Source organism: Bos grunniens, chromosome 16 (assembly GCF_055505025.1).
Source record: "Bos grunniens cultivar Pamir isolate PY7600 chromosome 16, Bosgru_T2T1.0, whole genome shotgun sequence".
Classification (NCBI taxonomy): domain Eukaryota; kingdom Metazoa; phylum Chordata; class Mammalia; order Artiodactyla; family Bovidae; genus Bos; species Bos grunniens.
In genome coordinates, this window is record NC_141180.1 from 51,911,621 (window position 1) to 51,934,602 (window position 22,982).

General features: G+C 40.2%; 1 protein-coding gene across 1 annotated transcript in view; it reads left to right on the forward strand.

Moving 5' to 3' along the window:
• Nucleotides 1–4,910: 4,910 nt before the first annotated feature.
• ACBD3 (acyl-CoA binding domain containing 3) overlaps nt 4,911–22,982 on the forward strand; it is a 38,033-nt gene continuing 19,961 nt past the window's right edge. Inside the window, exon 1 of the mRNA XM_086345097.1 lies at nt 4,911–5,220. Within this exon, the coding sequence (XP_086201223.1) occupies nt 4,935–5,220 (286 nt within the window). The 5' untranslated portion in view covers nt 4,911–4,934. The remainder of the gene's footprint in view (nt 5,221–22,982) is intronic.

Here is a 22,982-nt window from a genome sequence, read left to right on the forward strand (position 1 = left end):
CTGAGTTCATTCCAGTACTGGTACTGATCATAATATAAGTGCTTCTTTCATGTTCTTAACTACTGGACCGCGATCCTTTTGTTACAGACACCAGAACCTCTCATCTGTGTATTTCCTACAATAGCATATGGGGCACTCCTTAAATGTAGGCTGAGCTTTACTGCATGTAATAGATGTAATTATACCTTCATTCATTCACTCAGTAAAACATCTGGAGTGACTACCATGTTTCCTGTCCTGTGTTAGGGGCTATGTTCCATAGCCGTTGGTCTCCAGGTGCTTCCAATCAAGGAGTACAAAATAATTATCACTGGTGGCTCAGGTGGTAAAGAATCTGCCTGCAATTTGGGAGACGCAGGTTCGATCCTTGGAAGATCCCTTGGAAAAGAAAATAGCAACCCACTCCAGTATTCTTGCCTGGAGAATCCCATGGACAGTGGAGTCTGGTGGGCTATAGTCCATGAGGTTGCAAAGAGCTGGACACAACTGAGCGACTAAGCAGCAGCACAAAGGAATAGTATTGATCATTAACAATTTGTTATTATTTTTATTTTTTTGCACTGGGTCTTTGTTGCTGCTTGTGGGCTTTCTCTAGTTGTGGCGAGCAGGGGCTATTCTTCACTATAGTGTGCAAGCCTGTCTCTGACCTATGGGAGACCGGATTCTCATTGCAGTGGCTTCTCTTGTTACAGAGCCCAGGCTCTAGGCAGATGGGCTTCAGTAGGTGCAGCACTTGGGCTCAGTAGTTGCAAGCGTGCAGCTCTGAGGCATGCGGCCTTCAGTAGTGGCAGCTCTTAGTTGCTAGAGCACAGGCTCAGAAGTTGTGGTACACAGGCTTATTTGCTGTGGAATCTTCCCAGACCAGGGATCGAACCCATGTCCCCTGGATTGGCAGGTGGATTCTTATCCATAGGGCCACCAGGGAAGTCTATAATTATCATTACTAAATAAGACTAACTGGAAAATTTTACCAAGGACCAATAATGAATTCACCAGATGAAGCAGGAAACATACAATTCAACCTAGTCTCTGTCTGGTGATCTAATTAGTCTACAGAGAAGATGAAAATATGTGGAGAGAACAAAGGGAAAAGTTGATTTTAGGGAAGACATTTCAAAAGCATTTGAAATTTTTGGTAGATTTCAAATGGTAACACTTCAGCTGAATGTGATGGTGCTTAACTGAAATCCACACAACAAAGTTGTTTGGTTAAAAAGCACTCTTTTGTATAGAAACAGACTTAGGGAAGATATTCGAAAGGTTTCAGAAAATATACCTTTTTGCTGACTCTGTGTCTCCTCACATATAAAAGACAGGAGTGTGGAAATAGAGGTAGTTTCCCTGAACTGTTTATAGAAATCAGATTCTACTGTGAGAAGCACATTCGAACAACTATTGACTGAGATGTTTTGGGGGAGGGAGGCACTAAAGAAAGGGTGATGCACATGTTTGTCATCTTCATTGTGGTAATGGGTCTGACAGGTATTTGTATGTTGAAACTCATCAAATTGTGAACTTGGAATATTTGCAGTTTATTTGATGTTAATTATACCTCAATAAAGCGATGAGAAAAAGTTTCCTAAACACTTGAAATGCAGTCTGTAGACAGCAGCATCAGCCCAGAAAGCTTATGAGAAATGCAGACTCTTGGGCCTCCCTCCTAAGTCAGAATCTGCAGTTTAACACGACCCGTGAGTGATTCTCATACACGTTAAATTTGACCTCTTATAGTGAATGTCTAGAACTCATTTCCCACCATGAGTTGTTAACGGAAAATTATATTCCCTACTCTGTTTTAGCCACTAAGAGCAACTCCCTACTGGGCATTCTTTGATGGTTACATTAGAAAGAGGTTTACCTGTTTGCTCTAGAGGATGAGCAGATTTTCAAGAATTTTCAATATGTTAAAGTCCAAACCAATTTTTAAAAGTCAATAATTACTAGTGTATCATATTTTATCTGTCCACCTTTCTAGGTGTGTTCTATAGGCTTTAATATTTACAGTGCTTTGGAAAAAATTATTTTCTGATCACAAAAGAAATGCTTATTATAGTAAACTTGGGAAACAGAATCTGTAATTCTAGGAAGTAGAGTTATATTTAACCATCTCATTATCACCCTCAAAAGTTACTGAATACTAAAGATAGACTACAAAAAGGTAATGTATATATGACTTCTTGGAGGCAGCGCCTTGTATTCTAACATGCATATTTTTTAAATAATTAAAGCTAAATCTGAAGATCCCAGCTAAGTGGAAAAACTCACTGGGCTTGGAATAGCAGAATTCATTTTGAAACGTGGGTTTACCATAGATTAATGAAGCTTAAGCTTCAGGATGCCTCACTTGCTCGGGTCACTTCCAAAGCCCTCGGAGAGACCCTGGCAATATATTCACTAGGTCCAATGTTTCTGTAAAAGTTTCTAAATTATTTAAGACCATCGTCACATTGTATTCAAACTTCCATCATTTCTCTTCTGCAGTAAATGGCACAGGAATAGCTACTGGCTTTTTTGAGACCTGGCTAAGGAAACAATAATTGACTTAGGGATATATTTCATTTGGGTTTAGTGGCATGCATTGACGGTTTGCAGTCATTTCCGTCTACTGTTTAATTATTATTCATTGTGGGTGTAGGACTGGCTTTCTGGAATTCACCTACTGCCCATTATGCCAACTCAGCCAGCACCATGTCACAGAGGTACAGGGCTAGAGGCGAGAGCTCTGTGACGCCGGGCACAGGAAATACACGGGCGACAGAGAAACAAGGTTTGAAAGAAAAGGAGAAACGAGCCCATTAAAAAATCCTCCCCACTCTCAAAAGTAAACAACTCTTAAGTGGAGGGATCAATTTTCTCAATGCCTAACCTAAAATGAAGGTTCTCATTCATCAGGAATCTAAGTAATGTCTTATATTCAATTGTAAGTGCACCGTACTTATTTTTGTTTTTGTGTGAAGCATAAAAATGGAATATATTGGAATTCTTGTATCTGTAGAAAACAAACTTGCAGTTGTTTTACCGAAAGGTATGCGTGGGGAGTCCAGCTGCTTGCCACTCAAAAGCCAGTAAACAGGCCAGGTTGGTAGAAAGGAAAGTTTGCTTTATTTCAGATGCTGGCGACTGGGCGGGTGGCAGGAGGGTGGCAGACATCTGTCCAAAGACTGACTCCACCCCTGACAAGCAGGGGGTGAGAGCATTATAGACAGAGTAGGGTGGGGCGGGGGGCTACATGCAGAAAGAGCACAGTCATCTTCAAATTGGTCATCAGTGGTCTGACTAGCATCATCTTGGTTGTTTTAGGTACAGTTAATCTTCAGGGCTGGGGTGCACTTGTTTCCATTTCTTTGGGGTCAGTTCTCGGAATTGTGGCAGCTCAAGCCCTAGGTACAGTCTGGTCATCACATGGTTAGCTTCTCCTCCTGGTTTTTTAGTATCTATAAGACAGCTCACAGGATATGGCTCAGAATATTATCTATAGCCCTTGAGAAAGAACTAAAGGTCCTCCAGTGTGCTTGATGACTACATTATTATTTAGTCTCCTTATACTGTTTTCGTTTCAGCATTTCTCACTTCTCAGGTTAAACTTAGTCTTTGACTAAAGTTTTCCACAGACAATAGGCAGACATATGGCCCTGATCCACTGCAGTTGTGCTACAGTAAGTCTGTACGTGAAGTCACATGTTTTATTCATCTTGATTAATGAGACCCTGCCTTAACATAGATAAATCTTTCCCTGAAGAGTACTAGAGATCCAAGAAAAACTAAGCGATAAATTGCCATTGAAACAGCCAAACATCCTGAAATATTATAACTCATATATGAGAGAAGCTTCATACATGTTTTCCCAAATTTGACAATAATCCTCAAAAAGTAGTAAGTTGCGAAGCTAAAACTTATAAACAGTAATAAAAAACCAATTGTGATCACCATGTTAAAAAGACAATACTGATTTTTCTATTTTCTTTAAACATTAAAAAATAACTGTTATAGCAAAGTGATCAAAAGTATACAAAAACAGGGGGGGAAATGATTGTAAATGGTGCCCCAAAAGTCTAGAGACACAGATAAATAAATATACATAGTTGTCAAGAGCATTATTAATCTTAAAAAAAAATTACGTTTCTGGATTTTTTGACACCCTGTACAAGTGCGTCAGGCAGTTACCAAATATTTTATGGTTTATCTGTGTGACGTTTGTGAGTTTTGCTAGCCTTTCAAATGTCATTTGTGAATTCTTTCTCATTCTATATATTCACTTCCCTAACTCTCTGCTTCTAACTTTTTGCTTTTTAACTAAATAGGGACCCCACAAATTGTATGAGCTTCAGTTCCCGCAAAACCAGGATGTGCTCTTCTACGAGTCTCAGAAACCGCGGGATTTCTCTGCAGCCTCAGTTTCTTTCACAGGGAAAAAAAAAAAAAAAGGCATTTTCTCGGCATCTCCTTAAGAGTTACCAACAATTACTCCAACCACACAACTCTCTACAAGTGGGGAGGGTCTACAAGTGGGGAGGGTCTGACCCGAAGGGTAGGGCGCCCGCCAGGAGTCACCCTCTCCGCACAGACTGCACGCGGGTCCCCTCCGACCCCGCCCCTGCCGGACACCGCGAGCTGCGGGAAAGAACGGCAGGGCCAGGGCCGCTGGGCGTAGCACCAACCCTCCGGGAGGAACGAAGGCCGGAAGGGAACCGGGTGAGGGTTGGGTGGGGCGTTCGAAAGCTGCCGGGGTGGTGGGCGGGGTGGGTGGTGAAGGGGCGCAGCCCACAGACGACCCCCGGGGTGGGGGCGGGGCACCAAGCCGCAGCCCCTCTCCGGGAACTCTAGCGCCTACTCAGCGGCGGAAGTTCCGGTGTTGGTGAGCGGAGGTCATAGGTCAGCAGGAAGTCGATACGTGGCCGCCGCCTGTCCCCGCCGAGGAGGCGCAGCAGGCGGAGATGGCGGCGGTGCTAAGCGCAGAGCGACTCGAGGTCTCCGTCGACGGCCTCACGCTAAGCCCGGACCCGGAGGAACGACCTGGCGCGGAGGGCGCCCCGCTGCTGCCGCCGCCGCTGCCGCCGCCCTCGCCTCCAGGGTCCGGCAGGGGCCCGGGCGCCGCAGGGGAGCAGCCAGAGCCTGGGGAGGCGGTGGCTGGGGGCGCGGCGGAGGAGGCGCGGCGGCTGGAGCAGCGGTGGGGCTTCGGTCTGGAGGAGCTATACGGCCTGGCGCTGCGCTTCTTCAAAGGTGAGCCTGACAGGCCCCACCCCCGCCGCCTCTTCCGGGCCTTGGGGAGACTGGACCCGAGTAGCCCTGACCTACCCGTGCGGGACCGCGGCGACTGGAGCTGGGCTCTGTCCTTGGGGGTACTCGAAGTTTGTCACTATCCGCTTGGTCACTGGGTCACACCCCTAGGGGCCTGGAACCTTGGTTTAGCTTTCCCGGTCCTGCCTCCCGGAGGTTACCTAGATTTAGTTTCTCGGTTTTCCAGGATCCTGGATGGAAGAATGAGTTCTCTTTCCCAGAGGTTCCCAATCTGGGATTTTTTTGTTTTGTAACAGTCGCATTCTTTTTCTTGTTTCTTGTGATTGGCACGTAAGAACCACCGATTTTTGCCCTCCTATAGTGGAAGAAATTTTTTCATGGGTTCTATTCTTAACGCTTTCCATTCATTCTGGGGATCCAAAACTCGAATAGGGCTTAATCACCTGGCAGTATTGATATGGCAGAGAGAAAGAAGTATTAAGCTAATCCTTTCTAGCTTGTCAAACTCTAAATTAGAGAAGGGATAGCTGCTGTGTTCTAGCGACTTCTAGATGGTTAAAATTTTTCCAGTGTCCAAGAGTGGATTCTCACATAAAGGCCTAAAAGTAGCCTCTGTATTTCTCACAATTAGTTGTAGTAAATCTTGTCTTAGACCAAAATTGTGGTCTTGGATTTGTTTTGTTTTTTTTTAATTGGGTGATTCACTTAGTCAAATGGTGAGTCACATGACCTTGTCAGTAGGAAAGACTGATGAGATATTTAGATCTCGTGGGGCAGACGAACAGGGAGAAACATCGGCAAATGAAACTTTAAAAGTGGTTGCTAGGTTCTATATACATTCCAAAACAGCATATTTATGACCTTTCCCCAGAGGGAGTACCTTTTGGAGTACATATTTTACTAGCTGAAGTTGAGTCGTTGAAACTAGTGATACATTCAAAAGTTACTTGTTTTCTCTGAAAATAATTGTGCAGACTGATGATAGCCTTTCTTGTATAAATTTTACAGAAAATTTAGTCATTCTCCATTCATTGCATTTAAAAAAAATTTTTTATTAGGGTAAAAGATTGTTTCACAATGTTGTATTAGTTTCTCCTGCACAGCAGAGTGAATCAGCTGTTCATATGTATATACCCCCTGTTTTTAGGATTTTCTTCCCACAGAGAAAGAAATGTGGGAAATGTCAGAGAAATGTCACCACAGAGCATTGAGTAGAGTTCCCTGTGCTCTCCAGTAGGTTCTCATTAGTTATTTTATATATAGATACATAGTAGTGTGTATATGTCAGTCCCAATCTCCTAATTCATCCCACCCCCTAGTTCCCCTCTGGTATCTATACTCACTGCATTTTCTATTAAAAAGTTTACCCTTGAAATATTCATGGTCGTTGCACTATTAGTTCAGCCCTCTGCTAGTTTGGGGAACTGGTAATGGCTAATGTGTTTCGGCGGAGGCAGCAATGGCACCCCACTCCAGTACTCTTGTCTGGGAAATCGCATGGACGGAGGAGCCTGGTGCGCTGTGGTCCATGGGGTCGCACAGAGTCTGACACGACTGAAGTGACTTAGCAGCAGCAGCAGCAATGAGTTTTGGAACACTTGACCCTTAAATCACTGGCTTGAATTTAGAGTTTCCTGAGGTGATGATATACTACCGCTTACGTAAAAACCTGGTGGTTTTTGTAAAATTTATATGACTATATTTTACTTTAAATTTTTATTCTTGGAACTTATGTTTCCAGTGTATGATAAGATTAAAGTGTATTTTAGCAGAACAATGTGTAAGAATAGAGAAGAATGAACTTCTGGTCCTAACTTTTGCCACATGACTAACAAATAAATGAATAATTTTATCTTCTGAGTCTGTATTATTTGAAGATAGTAGTAGTGTCTTCTTTGAAAAATTAAAACACTGTTAATGTGCAATAAATTTAGCATTGCTTGGGAGTCAAGTTTGGACTCTTTTTTTAATTTTTTTTTAAGTCGTTCAGTCATGTCGGACTCTTTGCGACCCCATGGACTATACAGTCCATGGAATTCTTCAGGCCAGAATACTAGAGTGGGTAGCTTTGCCCTTCTCCAGAGGACTTTTTTTTTTTTTAATACACTAGGCAGCCTGCGTGACCCCAGTTCCCCAACCAAGAATTGAACCTGGGCCACAGCAGTGAAAGTACCAAGTCCTAACCACTGGACTGCCAGGGAAATCCCTCTCGATTCTATTAACCTACTCCTAGCCAATTAACTTTTTTCTTTGAGACTCAGTTTGTTTCTGTCCATGGGATTTTCCAGGCAATAGTACTGGAGTGGATTGCCATTTCCTTCTCCAGGGATCTTCCCAACCCAGTGCTTGAACCCGGGTCTCCCTCATTGTAGATGGACGCTTTACCATCTGAGCCACCAGGGAAGTACATAGATGTATATGACTGGATTAAATGAAATTTGACATCTCACATTCACGATTTAGTGCTCTAAACCTCCCATTATTTTAACATGTTTGTCAAATTTAAGACTCTTAGGGGAACCAGTAATTTGGGAACTTAGTTACAGGTCACCATAGAGGGAAAAAGCTATATTGATAAGTGTGGTTCAGGAAGTTCCAAAGCTCTCAAAGTGGTATCCAAGTACTTAAAAAGAGAAATAACGGTCTGGCAATTAAAAGGTACATTTTTGCATGGATCATTACATAGTTAGCAGTGAAGAAGCTATTAGTATATGAGGTTACTGATTTAGGTTGAGGGGAGGGAGGAAGGATCTAAAAGCAGTCAGAAGGGTTATGGAAAGTGGGGTGAGTGAAGTGTTGCTGCCTTTGAATTAATGTGTGAAAAACCCTTTTTCCTGCATAATACTTGACATTTTTATCAGTCTTGCGGGGACTTTAATAAATCACTATTTTGTGGTTTTGTATCTCACATGAATTAGAAATAACATTACATTTTATCTTTTGCTGTGGGATAAATATGAATCTTGAAAGCATGGGCATCTTTTTTGATTGAAAATGACTTGAATTAAGAATCAGGAACCCTGTTTCTTATTCTATCTCTATCACAGTGATCATAGGCCAGTGACTGAACCCATTGTGTCAACTGCCTATGCTCTTAGTTTTTGATGGTAAAAGTGAAATAATAGATGAAAATATTGGCAAATGTAAGTTAGCATTTTATCACCTAAGCTGAGTTGTTGAATCCTTATTATGGGTACAGTTTTATATTAGGCTACCACTGTAAATGAATAGTATATTCCCTTTTGCTGTTATGAAACTTATAGTCCAAGGAGTTAAAGCCTCAGTGGCACTGCAGCACAGTGTGGAGGATCCAGAGAGCAGAGGCCCTTCCAGAGAAGGGAAAGTTCTGTGTGTCTGGGAAATGGCAAGTAGGGATTAGGTAGTTTGATGGAGAGAACTGGGAAGCTAAGTTGGTATCATATCCATATAAGGACTTGAATGGCATTGTAAATAGCAAGATTAAGCTGATTTTCTTACCTGTTTGGGTTACAGACTTAAATTGGTTGCCTTTACTGGAGCCTTTATACTTCTTGGATATAGTTACCTGGGAAGTTGTGTTTTGGTTTTTAGAGTTCTTAGAATTGAGGTTTTCCTTCTCTAATAACTTTATTACCTCACTCCATTAGCTGGTAGGTGGTTGCATTCATTTAAAATTCTAGACTAATAATTGCCGCCAGTTATTGAGCAGATGTTTGCTAAATATCAGGTACTATTTTGAGAGCTCTTATGATAGATGCTCAAATTGTACCATCTTTAGCAAGTGGTAGGTCTCTTCAGATTGGCTCCTAAGTTCCTTTGACATGACTAATAGTCTTCATAGCTTCTTTGCCCTCTGGTATAATGAAATAGTCCAGATTCATCATATGCATTTCCTGCCTCCATTGCAATCAGCCATTTCTCCAAAGAGACTTGGTTCCTTTAGTGGAAAGTGGCATTTGAAGAGCCATAATCAGGATGCTGGCAGTGGGCGCTCATTGCTACTAGATTGGTCATTATTTCAGTAGACAGATCTAGGGGTGTGTGTGTGCGGGGGGCAGTAATGTGTGTGTGGAGTGATAAGTTTTTGAGAGTATGATATGTAAAAGGAAGCTGTAGTCAAATTTGGAGGGAACTAAAGTTTTAGACTCAGTTTTTCTATGGAATTGTTAATGCATTTCCACTAACATTGCTATCTATTACATGGTGTTATATTGCTGATAACAGAGAAGCAATTATATGGACATACTGAATGGTTCCATTTTCTTCTGTCTTTAAATATATGCACTTCCAAGAACTTTTATAAATGGCTCCATTAATGTTTTAAAATACTGTAAAGCTGTAATTTATTCTTCGGTGACACATATAATTAGTGTGTGCTTCCTGGACTTAAGTGGACTAGCCTCAGATAATTTCAGGTTTAATTGTTACTACTGAATGTCTGTTAAATTTTGAGTTTATTTTCCTCTTCTTTATTGTCTTTAGGTATAAGTGTATAGCATAGAACGATGCAGAGACCTGAGACAAAGAAAGAAAATTATAACCACCAGGAATATAATGCCTTTTAAACATCTCTTCTTATTTGCTATTTCATGTTAGATTTGAACTGAACTAAAATTTTCCTTTGAATACGGGGTATTCAAGGATATATATATGTGTTTATATTTATGGATGTTTTATTGTGATTTTAATATTTACCTGAGGCCTCCCCTTTGTTTACTACCCCTGCGGAAAAGTATACAAATCATAAGTGATGCTTGATGAATTTTTGCAAATGAGTACACTGTGGTAACCAACCCCCAGAAGATGTTTACTTTTGTCAGTTAGCTAAAATGAGAGCTTCTCTGCTTAAGTATTTAGAAGTTGAGCTCTGGAGTGAATACTACCTGGGGTACTGCTTCCTCGTTCTGTCACTCAGTTATTTAAATTCTGCCTTCCTTTACTCAGATTATTTATAAACTTTTAGCAGAGTACCTAGCAGTTGGTATCCTGTGACTGCCTATGTTGAAGAGGAGAGATTACCAAGAATTTATTATGGAGTGTGATCAACTTTTATTAAGCACTTCATGCAGGCTAGGCAGTTTACAGGGTTGCATATTCATTAACTCAGAAATACTGCATTTATTATACTTTATTATAAGTAGTACAAGAATATATCAAATATATAAAAAATATATCACTTTTTTCCTTAATTGAACATGGGGAAAATGTGGTTTTAATTTTAATATTTCTAAAAGATGGATTTTATTCCATGTGTGTTCTCTGCCACGCAACAGTGATAGGGCCACAAAAGAAAACAGATTTGAGCTTCGGCTGCTTTGGTGGAAGTACAGTATCTGGAATGAGAGGAGAGAGAGATGGTCCTGCTCTCATCCACGCAGTTCAGACAATCGCTGGATCCTGCTTTCAGTTTGAGGGATCGTTCACAGAGTTAAAGACAAAATGGAGCTAATTCAGAAGAAAGCAACTTGTATATTGTGGGAATTTGAATCCCTGCCATCATTATAATAGCTGCTGCTTAGTGAGTGTCTGCTCTATGCAAGGCACTGTGTCAAGACTTTGGAACACATTATTTCCACCCCTCACAAGAAAGAGAAGTTATTTTCTCCATTTTTTGATAGCAAAAGTGAGGCTCAGAAAGGTTATCTGTATTTTGTACTTAGTAAATAACAGAACTGAGATTTAAACACAAGTCTTTAGGAGTTAAGTATGAGTGAATAAGCTGAAAATATTTTGCCTAAAGAATAGAGAACTCAGGGCAAGTATAATGTGCAGTATTTTGTGGCATTTGTTTGTTTTTGAGGTCTGACCTGTTAGATGTGTTTTATTTAATGTCGAGGACTAGAAATAGACGGTGTGGATAAAATTGAGAAGAATCTAATCAGAATAAAGAGCTAAAAATTACAGCTATCCATTCAAACATGGAATAGACTGTTTGAGACAATGAATTCCCATCACCAGGAAGTGTTCAAGCATATGTTAACAATTACTAGGTGGTTATGCTTTTGATTTCTTTATCATAATCTTTTATGTATCTGCCTCAGATTTTTTTCTTTGCTCTTACTGTGAGGGATATATAAAATATTTTATAGTTATACTGTCTAAGCTGATAACATTCATAGAATACAGAAACTCTGTACTTTCATTTCTCCCTTCCTCACATAAGTTGTATGATGTGTCCAGTAACAAATTATTGTAGACCAAGTGGTTATGTAGAGAGGATTTGAACTTTGTGCAGTTCAGCCATCTATCTTTAATATCCTTTCCAACCCATAGATTTTATTAGCTTTCATTTCATAAGATAAAGACTAGAAGGAACGTTGAAATAATTTGTTATATTTCTCTATCTTTCCCTCCAGAGAGAAAATAAAAATATTTATCAGTAAACTTACTCTAGCAATTGATGTGTGAGACTAATAACCTTTTGTATAATTAATTTCAGGTGGAAGGGTAATCATTTAGTGCTTTGGGCGTGGTCGCTGTGATTATAACACTATTACCAAAATTATTTATGCTGTCTTATTAGAACTGTAAAGTTAAATACTTAAAATTTAATAGGAATGTAATCTAGAAGCCTTTTCATACTGTCATGGGGTTCTTTTGATGAGGGTGAAAAAGCTGGCTTGAAACTCAACATTCAAAAAACTGAGATCATGGCATCTGATCCCATCACTTCATGACAAATAGAAGGGGGGAAGGTGAAAGCACATTTTTATTTTATTTTCTTAGGCTCTGAAACCACTGTGGACGGTGACTGCAGCCATGAAATTAGAAGATGTTTGCTCCTTGTAAGAAAAACTATGAGAAACCTAGACAGCGTATTAAAAAGCCAAGACATCACTTTGCTGACAAAGGTCCATATAGTTAAAGCTGTGATTTCTCCAGTAGTCATGTGGGTGTGAGAGTAGGACTGTAAAAGAAGGCTGAGAGCCGAAGAATTGATACTTTTTAATTGTGCTGTAGAAGACTCTTGAGAGTCCCTTGAATTGCTGTCAAACCAGTCAATCCTAAAGGAAATCAACCCTGAATATTCATTGGAAGAACTGAAGCTCCAATACTTTGGCCACCTGATGTGAAGAGCAGACTCATTGGAAAAGACCCTGATGCTGGAAAAGATTTTGGGCAGGAGGAGAGGAGGGTGGCAGAGGATGAGATGGTTAGATAGCATCACTGACGAAATTAAAATGAATGTGAGCAAATTCCAGTAGATAGTGGAGGACAGAGGAGCCTGGCATGCGGCAGTCCATGGGGTCACAAGGAGTCAGAAACAACTTAGCAGCTGAACAACAACAGATCTAGAAGCCGTTTCTATCTTTATTAACTTGGGAAAATGTGTTACCTCAAATTTAGTGGCTTGAAACAACACATACTATTTTACAGTCCTGGAGGGTTAGTAGTTCAGAATGGGTCTCACTGGCTTAGGATCAAAGTGTCACCTGGGCTGTGTTCCTCCTGGAGACTGTAGGGGAGAGTCTGTTGCCTTGCTTTTTCCACCTTCAGGAGTCACCTGCGTGCTCTCACATGTGACCCCCTTCTTCCATCTTCAGAGCTAGCAGCGTAACACCTTCATACCTCCATCTGTCTGTTCTTTCTCTTCTTCCATTTATAAGGACTCCTGTGACTACTTTGTGCCCATATGGGTAGTCTGGGGTAAGGTCAGCTACAACTTTAATTCCCCCTTTTCATGTAACCTAATATATTCACAGGAATATACTATAGATTGTGGGGATTGGGATGTGGATGTCTTTTGAGGGGAGTATTATGCCTACCACACGTTGTAGTTTCTTATGAACTAATTACTGAAATGGAGCAAATGTGTTTATTCGTTTTACCTTTTTATCAAAGTGGAAACCAAGGCAATTAGGCCAAGTTGTAATATAAAATTTATAATGAAAAATATCCATCCCCCTGTTTCTTTTCCCATCGCCAAGACCCTCTCCCCCAAGGCAGCCACTTTCCATTATTTTAACTGTTTCTCCTGGTATTTGTCTTCACTTTCCTGCTGCTGCTTTTTTTTTTTTTAAAGCAACTTATATATATGTGCCTCTCTCTTCCTCCTTCCCAAACTCCCAATTTTATGATACCACATTTGTGATTAAATCACTCAGTTGTTTCTATTTGTGTTATTTATAGCTGAGACAGATCACGCACTTTGATTATATTTTGGTTCTTATGCAAACTCTTTGTCTTTTGTATGGTTAGAAGTAATTATCATTTGTTTTCTTTGTTCTCAGGTAAACTCTTTTTTAAAAAAAACATCTCTCCTAGATGTCTTGAATTTTTGATCCAGTCTTGGCTTTCTCCTTTGTTGAGTCTCTACTTACTGTCATCCTGAAAATTTCTTTCACCTCTCTGTGATGTTGAAATTTCTTCTGGAATTCCTTTTCTTGTAGACTTTTTTTTTTCCTTTTGGAAAATTTCTTTTTACACTCCCCCTCGCCCCCAACCATGTTGGGAGCTTTCTCAAATGTTGGGTGATCCTTGGGCATTCATTCTTTAAAGGGTAAGGCATTGGAGAGCCAACTATAACCTTGAGTACAGCTTTTATTGTAGGTGATGAGGCAGAAGTTTCATTGAGGATCTGTAAATATCATTACCTTTCAAACCAGTATGTGCCGGTGTTTTAGGTCAGTTTTTTTAATGAAAATATTCCTTTCCCCTGCCTGGCGTGTATGAATCTAGCTGCCAATATTTTGGCAGTAGACAGGAGAAGGGAGCATGGGTGGAAGTCGTTTACCATTTACTAGGGTAACGTTCATTTCATTTCTCTTTTCAGTCCTGCAGCTTAGTCTTAGGCTAATGTCCTCCCACCTGAGTATATGTGATTTGTGTTCTCGGTATATACTGCCTCTGCTAAAGTAGGGGCAAGGTAGCCATCTGTCTGCTTGGGGTTGGGTAGGTAAGGGTACGTGCTCTTTAGATAGTTTTTAAGCCCAAATCCCTATTTTTATCTAGACTCCAACTTTTAATGAACCTGGTATCTTCAATTCCTGAGCCTTTTCAGTGTTCTCTAAATTAGCTTCCTTATTCCTTTTAGTGGGGTATCGTTGAGGATCAGATGTAATTGTGTATATTCAGTTCACCAGGTTTAACAGAAGTTTGTGCTCAGTTGCTAAGTTGTGTCCGACTCTTTGCAACCCCATGGACTGTCACCCACCAGGCTTAGACTTTGTCTATGGGATTTCATAGGCAAGAATACTGGCGTGGAAGTTTAACTATATGTTTTCTATCCTTTATTTGAATTTTTTTAATTCGGTATTTAAAATATTGAAGTTAGTTTGGCTTTTGCATTTCTTCCCTTAGTCCAGGGTCAGCAAACATTTTCAGTAAGTCAGTCCAGTTCAGTTTAGTGGCTCAGTCGTGTCTGACTCTTTGCAACCCCATGAACCACAGCACGCCAGGCCTGCCTGTCCCACCACCAACTCCTGGAGTCCACCCAAACCCATGTTCATCGAGTCAATGATGCCATCCAGCCATCTCATTCTCTGTCATCCCCTTCTCCTCCTGCCCTTAATCTTTCCCAGCATCAGGGTCTTTTCCAGTGAGTCAGCTCTTCACATCAGGTGGCCAAAGTACTGGAGTTGCAGCTTCAACATCAGTCCTTCCAGTGAACACCCAGGACTGATCTCCTTTAGAATGGACTGATTGGATCTCCTTGCAGTCCAAGGCACTCTTCAAGAGTCTTCTCCAACACCACACCTCAAAAGCATGAATTCTTCGGCGCTCAGCTTTCTTTATAGTCCAACTCACATCCATACATGACCACTGGAAAAACCATAGCCTTGACTAGACAGACCTTTGTTGACAAAGTGATGTCTCTGCTTTTGAATATGCTATCTAGGTTGGTCTTAACTTTCCTTCCAAGGAGTGAGCATCTTTTAATTTCATTGCTGCAGTCACCATCTGCAGTGATTTTGGAGCCGAGAAAAATGAAGTTAGCCACTTTTCCACTGTTTCCCCATCTATCTGCCATGAAGTGATGGGACCACATGCCATGATCTTAGTTTTCTGAATGTTGAGCTTTAAGCCAACTTTTTCGCTCTCCTCTTTCACTTTCATCAAGAGGCTCTTTAGTTCTTCTTCACTTTCTGCCATAAGGGTGGTGTCATCTGCACATCTGAGGTTACTGATATTTTTCCTGGCAATCTTGATTCCAGCTTGTGCTTCCTCCAGCCCAGTGTTTCTCATGATGCATAGAAGTTAAATAAGCAGGGTGACAATATACAGCCTTGACGTACTCCTTTTCCTATTTGGAACCAGTCTGTTGTTCCATGTCCAGTTCTAACTGTTGCTTCCTGACCTGCATACAGGTGTCCAAACAGGCAGGTCAGGTGGTCTGGTATTCCTATATCTTTCATAATTTTCCACAGTTTATTGTGATCCACACAGTCAAAGGCTTTGGCATAGTCAATAAAGCAGAAACATGTTTTTCTGGAACTCTCTTGCTTTTTCAATGATCCAGCGGATGTTGGCAATTTGGTCTCTGGTTCCTCGGCCTTTTCTAAAACCAGCTTGAACATCTGAAAGTTCACAGTTCACATATTGCTGAAGCCTGGCTTGGAGAATTTTAAGCATTACTTTACTAGCGTGTGAGGTGAGTGCAATTGTGCGGTAGTTTGAGCATTGTTTGGCATTGCCTTTCTTTGGGATTGGAATGAAAACTGACCTTTTCCAGTCCTGTGGCCACTGCTGAGTTTTCCAAATTTGCTGGCATACTGATTGCAGCACTTTCACAGCATCATCTTTCAGGATTTGGAAGAGCTCAACTGGAATTCCATCACCTCCACTAGCTTTGTTTGTAGTGATGCTTTCTAAGGCCCACTTGACTTCACATTCCAGGATGTCTGGCTCTAGGTCAGTGATCACACCATCGTGATTATCTGGGTCGTGAAGATCTTTTTTGTACAGTTTTTCTGTGTATTCTTGCCACCTCTTCTTAATATCTTCTGCTTCTGTTAGGTCCCTACCATTTCTGTCCTTTATTGAGCCCATTAGCCTTTGACTGTGTGGATCACAATAAACTGGAAAATTATGAAAGAGATGGGAATACCAGACTGCCTGATCTGCCTCTTGAGAAATTTGTATGCAGGTCAGACTTTTTCTGGGCTCCAAAATCACTGCAGATGGTGACTGCAGCCATGAAATTAAAAGACGCTTACTCCTTGGAAGGAAAGTTATGACCAACCTAGATAGCATATTCAAAAGCAGAGACATTACTTTGCCAACAAAGGTTCGTCTAGTCAAGGCTGTGGTTTTTCCTGTGGTCATGTATGGATGTGAGAGTTGGACTGTGAAGAAGGCTGAGTGCCGAAGAATTGATGTTTTTGAACTGTGGTGTTGGAGAAGACTCTTGAGAGTCCCTTGGACTGCAAGGAGATCCAACCAGTCCATTCTGAAGGAGATCAGCCCTGGGATTTCTTTGGAAGGAATGATGCTAAAGCTGAAACTCCAGTACTTTGGCCACCTCATGCGAAGAGTTGACTCACTGGAAAAGACTCTGATGCTGGGAGGGATTGGGGGCAGGAGGAGAAGGGGACAACAGAGGATGAGATGGCTGGATGGCATCACTGACTCGATGGATGTGAGTCTGAGTGAAGTCCGGGAGTTGGTGATGGACAGGGAGGCCTGGCCTGCTGCGATTCTTGGGGTCGCAAAGAATCAGACGTGACTGAGCGACTGATCTAATCTGATCTGATCTTGCATGAAATGTTCCATTGGAATCTCTAATTTTCTTGAGGCCATCTCTAGTCTTTCCCATTCTATTGTTTTCCTCTATTTCTTTGCTTTGATCGCCGAGGAAGGCTTTCTTATCTCTCCTTGCTGTTCTTTGGAACTCTGCATTCAAATGGGTATATCTTTCCTTTTCTCCTTTGTTTTTCCCTTCCTTTCTTTTCACAGCTATTTGTAAGGCCTCCTCAGACAGGCATTTTGCTTTTTTGCATCTCTTTTTCTTGGGGATGGTCTTGATTCCTGTCTCTTGTACAATGCCACAAACCTCCATCCATAGTTTATCAGGCAGTCTTGTCTATCAGATCTAGTCCCTTAAATCTGTTTCTTACTTCTACTGTATAGTCATAACGGATTTTCAGTAAAGGGTTAGATATAAATATTTTAGACCTTAAGGACCGTATGTGGTCTGTCTTCATATTCTTTGTTTTTTGTTTGTCTGTTTCTGCTTGTTTTTAAAAGATTAAAAAAAAAATTCTTAGCTCACAGGTCTTAAAAAAACAGTTGTGCGGGGGGGCGGGGAGAACGATGGCTGAGTATGACTTACTACTAGTTAAAGCGGATGTTACCCAAACCAGTGGGAAAAAGTTAAAGATAAATGAATTTAAACAACTGTGGGCAGAGTTGGTCTAGTCTGCCAATCCCTGTTTTAGTCTGTATCCTTTAGGTAAAATAGATTTTTAACCTGACTTTTGGTCTTCAATCTTATTGAAAATAAACTTTTTTTAATATAATTATCACTGGACAGATGCTAACACGTGATCCCTTTTAGTCCATTTGATTGAAAATGGCCAGCTTTGTACTCAACTTCTCCAGGTAGTAGAAGTAGTCATTTTCTGCTTTTCATTGGTGTGTTTTCACACGCTTGCATCTGAACAATAGCTCTGCAGCTTCTTTCCAGCATAATTTATATTTGTCTTTTTGGTTGCCATAGAAGGCGGTTTTCCAAATTGATTGGATTGACTCTATAAATGCAGGGACCAAGGGAAATGGCTCTCTTCCTTAATGGCAGGACTGAAGAGCTTTCCTTTAGGACTGTGGCCCTGACTATAAAGATTTTTGAGTTTCAGCAAGACTTTTTCTGTCTATGCAGTTACGGTAGTAACTTCTTTTCTGCTATGTTTAATGCCTTTGGAACCAAAAATAATTTAGGAAAGAGAATTCCCTGGCGGTCCAATGGTTAGGATGTGGCGTTTTCACTGGTCAGGGAACTAAGATCTCACAAGCCTGAGGGCATTTAAAATAAATTTAAAATAAAAGTAATAATAAAATATAGTTAAAAAGTAATTCAAGAGAAAATTATTTTCATCTAATGTAGAAAAACTAAATAAACCCTCCTAGTGTGTGAACTCAAGCCATCTGAAGAGTGAAAGAGAAGTAATTTTTTTGTAACACTATAATAGTCTGCCTAATGATACTGATCTGGGGGGGTTCACTTTCTGTACTGTTTGAGGTTTAGAATGTCAACATGATGTGGGTTGTCCTATACTAAAGGTGGTTGGGATCCTTGGTTTATCCTCCTGGGTTTTGTGTAGTTCTCAGGAGAAAATAAATGCTCTGTTACTCTCATCCTAAAGGCTGAAAGATTAAGTTCCCTTCACTTTTTAAAAATGTTTGCTATAAAAGGAAGAAAGCATATGTATATTTGATATAAAAGTACATATGCATATTGGAAATCAGAAAATAAAAGTGAGAGAAGAAAAAAAAATCTGTAATCCGATCTCTTAGGAATAAGTGTTAACTTTTGGTATGTTTCCCCCATGGCTGGGCTTCCCTGGTGGCTTAGCATTAAAAAAAAAAAAAAAATCTGCCTGCAATGCAGGAGCAATAGGAAACACAGGTTTGAGCCCTGGGTAAGGAAGATCCCCTGGAGAAGGGCATGGCAGCCCACTCCAGTACTTTTGCCTGGAGCATCCCATGGGCAGAGGAGCCTGGCAGGATACAGTCCATAGGGTCTCTAAGAGTTGGACACGACTGAAGCAACTTTGTAAATTTTGGAGACTAATCCCTTATCGCTCATATAGTTGCTTATAGTAGTCTCTTAGGATCCTTGGTATTTCTGTGGAGTCAGTTGTAACTTCTCCTTTTTCATTTCTAATGTTATTGATTTGAGTTCTCTCCCTTTTTTTCTTGATGAGTCTAGCTAAAGGTTTATCAATTTTGTTTGTCATTTCAGAGAATCAAATAAGAGGGGGAAAAAAGAAAAATTAGCAAATGTATAAAGATTCTGTGGAAATGCCAGTAAAATTCATAAGAATGGATGTACTGTTTTATTCTCACAAAGATTGACCTTTACAGTCAGTTTCTTCTTTAGAGAGATTTCTTGGGCATGGTTTTGCTGTGGTGAGTGCCTATTAACAAAGCTTGTGCTTAGCACTGGCTTTCATGGTGGTGAGCAAATTTGAGTGCTTGACCAGAACTTACACTTAAAAACATATTCCTTTTTTGAAAAATCCTTTATGGATTGGCAGTATATTCTTACTCCTGTCTGGCATATAAAGGGCAGATATTAAAATGACATCTAAATATCCTGAAACCCCCCCTCCCTCTGTTGATGAGTCATCTTTTAGGGTCACGGTTAGACTAACACCTGCTGAAAAATGGGTACAGTTTCCTTGTTGACTCACCCTCTGCTTAGTTTGCACTGCCGAATACTTGAAGTAAAGGAGCAGATTTATGGTAAGAAATGGACCCTCTCTCCATTAAAGTAACTTTATAGTAGTCATCTTTTTAAAAAATATGTACTTTTAATTTTGATTTTATTTTTGGCTGTGCTGGGTCTGCGTTGCTTTTCTCTATTTATGGAGAGCAAGAGCTACTCTCTAGTTGCTGTTTCTCATTGCAGTGGCTTCTGTTGTTGCAGAGCAGGGGGCCTAGGGCACGTGGGCTTCAGTAGTTGTGGCTCCTGGGCTCTAGAGCATGGGCTTTAATAGTTGGGGCACACTCACTCAGTTGCTTTGCAGCGTTTGGGATCTTCCCAGATCAGGAATTGGACCCATGTCTCCTGCATTGGCGGGCAGATTCTTTACCACTAAGCCACCAGGAAAGCCCTAAAATACTTTTTTCATACCCACTAGTCTTATCTGTTAGCTTCAGATCATCTCCCTGAAGCAAATGATTCGTGTGTGTATTTGAAAATTGCTATATTACATGACTGATCAGAAAAGTGGTCTTCTAGTGAATAAAGTTTCCATTTGATGTTATCTTTATTGATTTTTATCTTTATCTTTATTGAAGGGGTCAAAGCAACCACTTTAATAGAATTTAGGTGTTTTTTTTTTTTTTTTTTTTAAAGGAAAAACAAAATCTCAGGGATCCTGATGGAACAAAGCAGAGAGTCTACCCTTGAGGGTATGCTGTCTACCCTTACTGTTTCTCAGGCTCACTATATCTTCTTTTTTTATCTCGACTCACCAGCAGCATATTTTTCTTCTATAAGGCTCAAGATAACATGAACAGTTAAGTTGGCACCTGTTTGGTTTATCTTTCATCTCATAAGCTAAGATCAAGGTTGGAGCTGTTTTTCAAATCATCACTTTTGGGGAATGTGAGAAGAAAGTTGTCTGGGCTATGTTTCTCTGAGGCGTAATTAGCATAAGAAAACTTTTGGTGACTAATATGTACAAAATTAATTAAGGTAGATGCTAGAAGAAGCTTATAAGCATCTTGAAAATTGAAAAAGACTTTTTGGTAAAAAGTTGCCACTATTTCACATTTTTTAACACTGTTATCTTAGAATACAGAGTTCTGGCAGGCTAATTTTGTTAAAAAGAAAGATGTATATGTGTAATCACCCATTTTTACATAGTTGTAAACATAAAATTATTTTTTAGTATCTGTTTTTATGCTGCTAGTTTTCATTAATACATCATAAGTATTCTCTGAAATGATATATAGCCCTTATATTGTCATTTTAAATAGCTGTATAATCTATTCAGCAGATTACTGTAATTTAAGTATTGTGTTATTGTTGAATAATTAGATTTTAAATAACGCAGCAGTTAACAGGTGTAACACCATTTTTAAGATAATTTTTCAAGGCAGTATTTAGAAAAGAATTTATTAGACTTGTTGGTTTTTACATGAGAGATAATGTAAAGATGTATTTTGGTTTTCTAAACTCATCTGTTTTGCTCAACTTTTATTATATATTACGTTGAAATTAAACCAATAAATTGGTCCAACCTAAACAGTTGAAACAAGTCATGTTATTACCTTTCTGACATTTTTTCCTAAACACTAAAATAATTGTTTCTTTATCTCAGTATAATTTTTAATAATTTGTTTGCAGTGTATTTATACCTGAAATAATACACCTAGACACAATTATATACTGGATTGCCAAGTTACACATTTTTAATTGAGCTCAGTGGTTTGTAAACTCCAGGAGGCTGATGAATCCTGGTGTCTCAGTCAGTTCAGTTCAGTCGCTCAGTCGTGTCCAACTCTTTGCGACCCCATTAATCGCAGCAAGCCAGGCCACCCTGTCCATCACCAACGCCCGGAGTTCACTCAGATTCACGTCCATCAAGTCGGTGATTCCATCCATACATGTCATCCTCTGTCGTCCCTTTCTCCTCCTGCCCCCAATCCCTCCCAGCATCAGGGTCTTTTCCAATGAGTCAACTCTTCACATGAGGTGGCCAAAGTATTGGAGTTTCAGCTTCAGCATCAGTCCTTCCAATGAACACCCAGGACTGATCTTTAGGATGGACTGGTTGGATCTCCTTGCAATCCAAGGGACTCTCAAGAGTCTTCTCCAACACCACACCTTAAAAGCATCAATTCTTCGGCACTCAGCTTTCTTCACAGCCCAACTCTCACATCCATACATGACTACTGGAAAAACCATAGCCTTGACTAGATGGACCTTTGTTGGCAAAGTAATGTCTCTGCTTTTTAATATGCTGTCTAGGTTGGTCATAACTTTCCTTCCAAGGAGTAAGTGTCTTTTAATTTCATGGCTGAAGTCACCATCTGCAGTGATTTTGGAGCCCCCCAAAATAAAGTCTGACACTGTTTCCACTGTTTCCCCATCTATTTCCCATCTATTTCTGTTTCCTATGATTTGTATGCAAGGGCTCAATAAATATTTACTAAGTTGAATGAATGAATATACAAAAGGTCTTATAGTGTTCATAATTGAAACAGACTTCTAAGAGTTAGATTTTAAAATGGGAACTGCCTTTTAGTTGGTATATATAGACCTTTGCATAATCCTGTTCTAAAAGCTTTAGAGGAAGTTCCTACTTCTGGTGCTAATTGTTTAGTGATACTGTTTGCTCAGTAACAAAGACAGATGGCAGGTCCACAGGTTTCTGAGTTGTTACAATTTTTATTAAATATAGATAAGGTCAGTGCCACAGTTTTGTCTTTTTTCAAGTATTGAGTTCTTATTGAAAAAAATTCAGATTGAAGTATATGTATGTGTAATTATATAGAAGTACAACCAGTCCATTCTAAAGGAGATCAGTCCTGGGTGTTCTTTGGAAGGAATGATGCTAAAGCTGAAACTCTGGTACTTTGGCCACTTCATGCGAAGAGTTGACTCATTGGAAAAGACTCTGATGCTGGTAGGGATTGGGGGAAGGAGGAGAAGGGGACGACAGAGGATGAGATGGCTGGATGGCATCACTGACTCGATGGACTTGAGTATGGGTGAACTCCGGGCGTTGGTGATGGACAGGGAAGCCTGGCGTGCTGCCATTCATGGGGTCGCAAAGAGTCAGACACGACTGAGCGACTGAACTGAAGTGAACATAGACATAATTCTTTTCAGTCCCCACTCTCTTTAACAGTTTGGTTTGTTCTTCTGAGTATTTTCCTTTGAAAGATTAAAATATTTCTAGTTTTAAGGTCTCTGATCACTACTCCTCATCTTAGCCCTCTCCCACTTTCTCATTCTCATCTTTTTAGTGTGACTCTATCTAGATCTTTTTCTTTGCATTTACATGCATGTAAATGTACCCATAGAATATATATGTGAGTGTGCTACATGCTGTATTTCATCAATTCTAAGACTTACTATTATGTACTGTAAA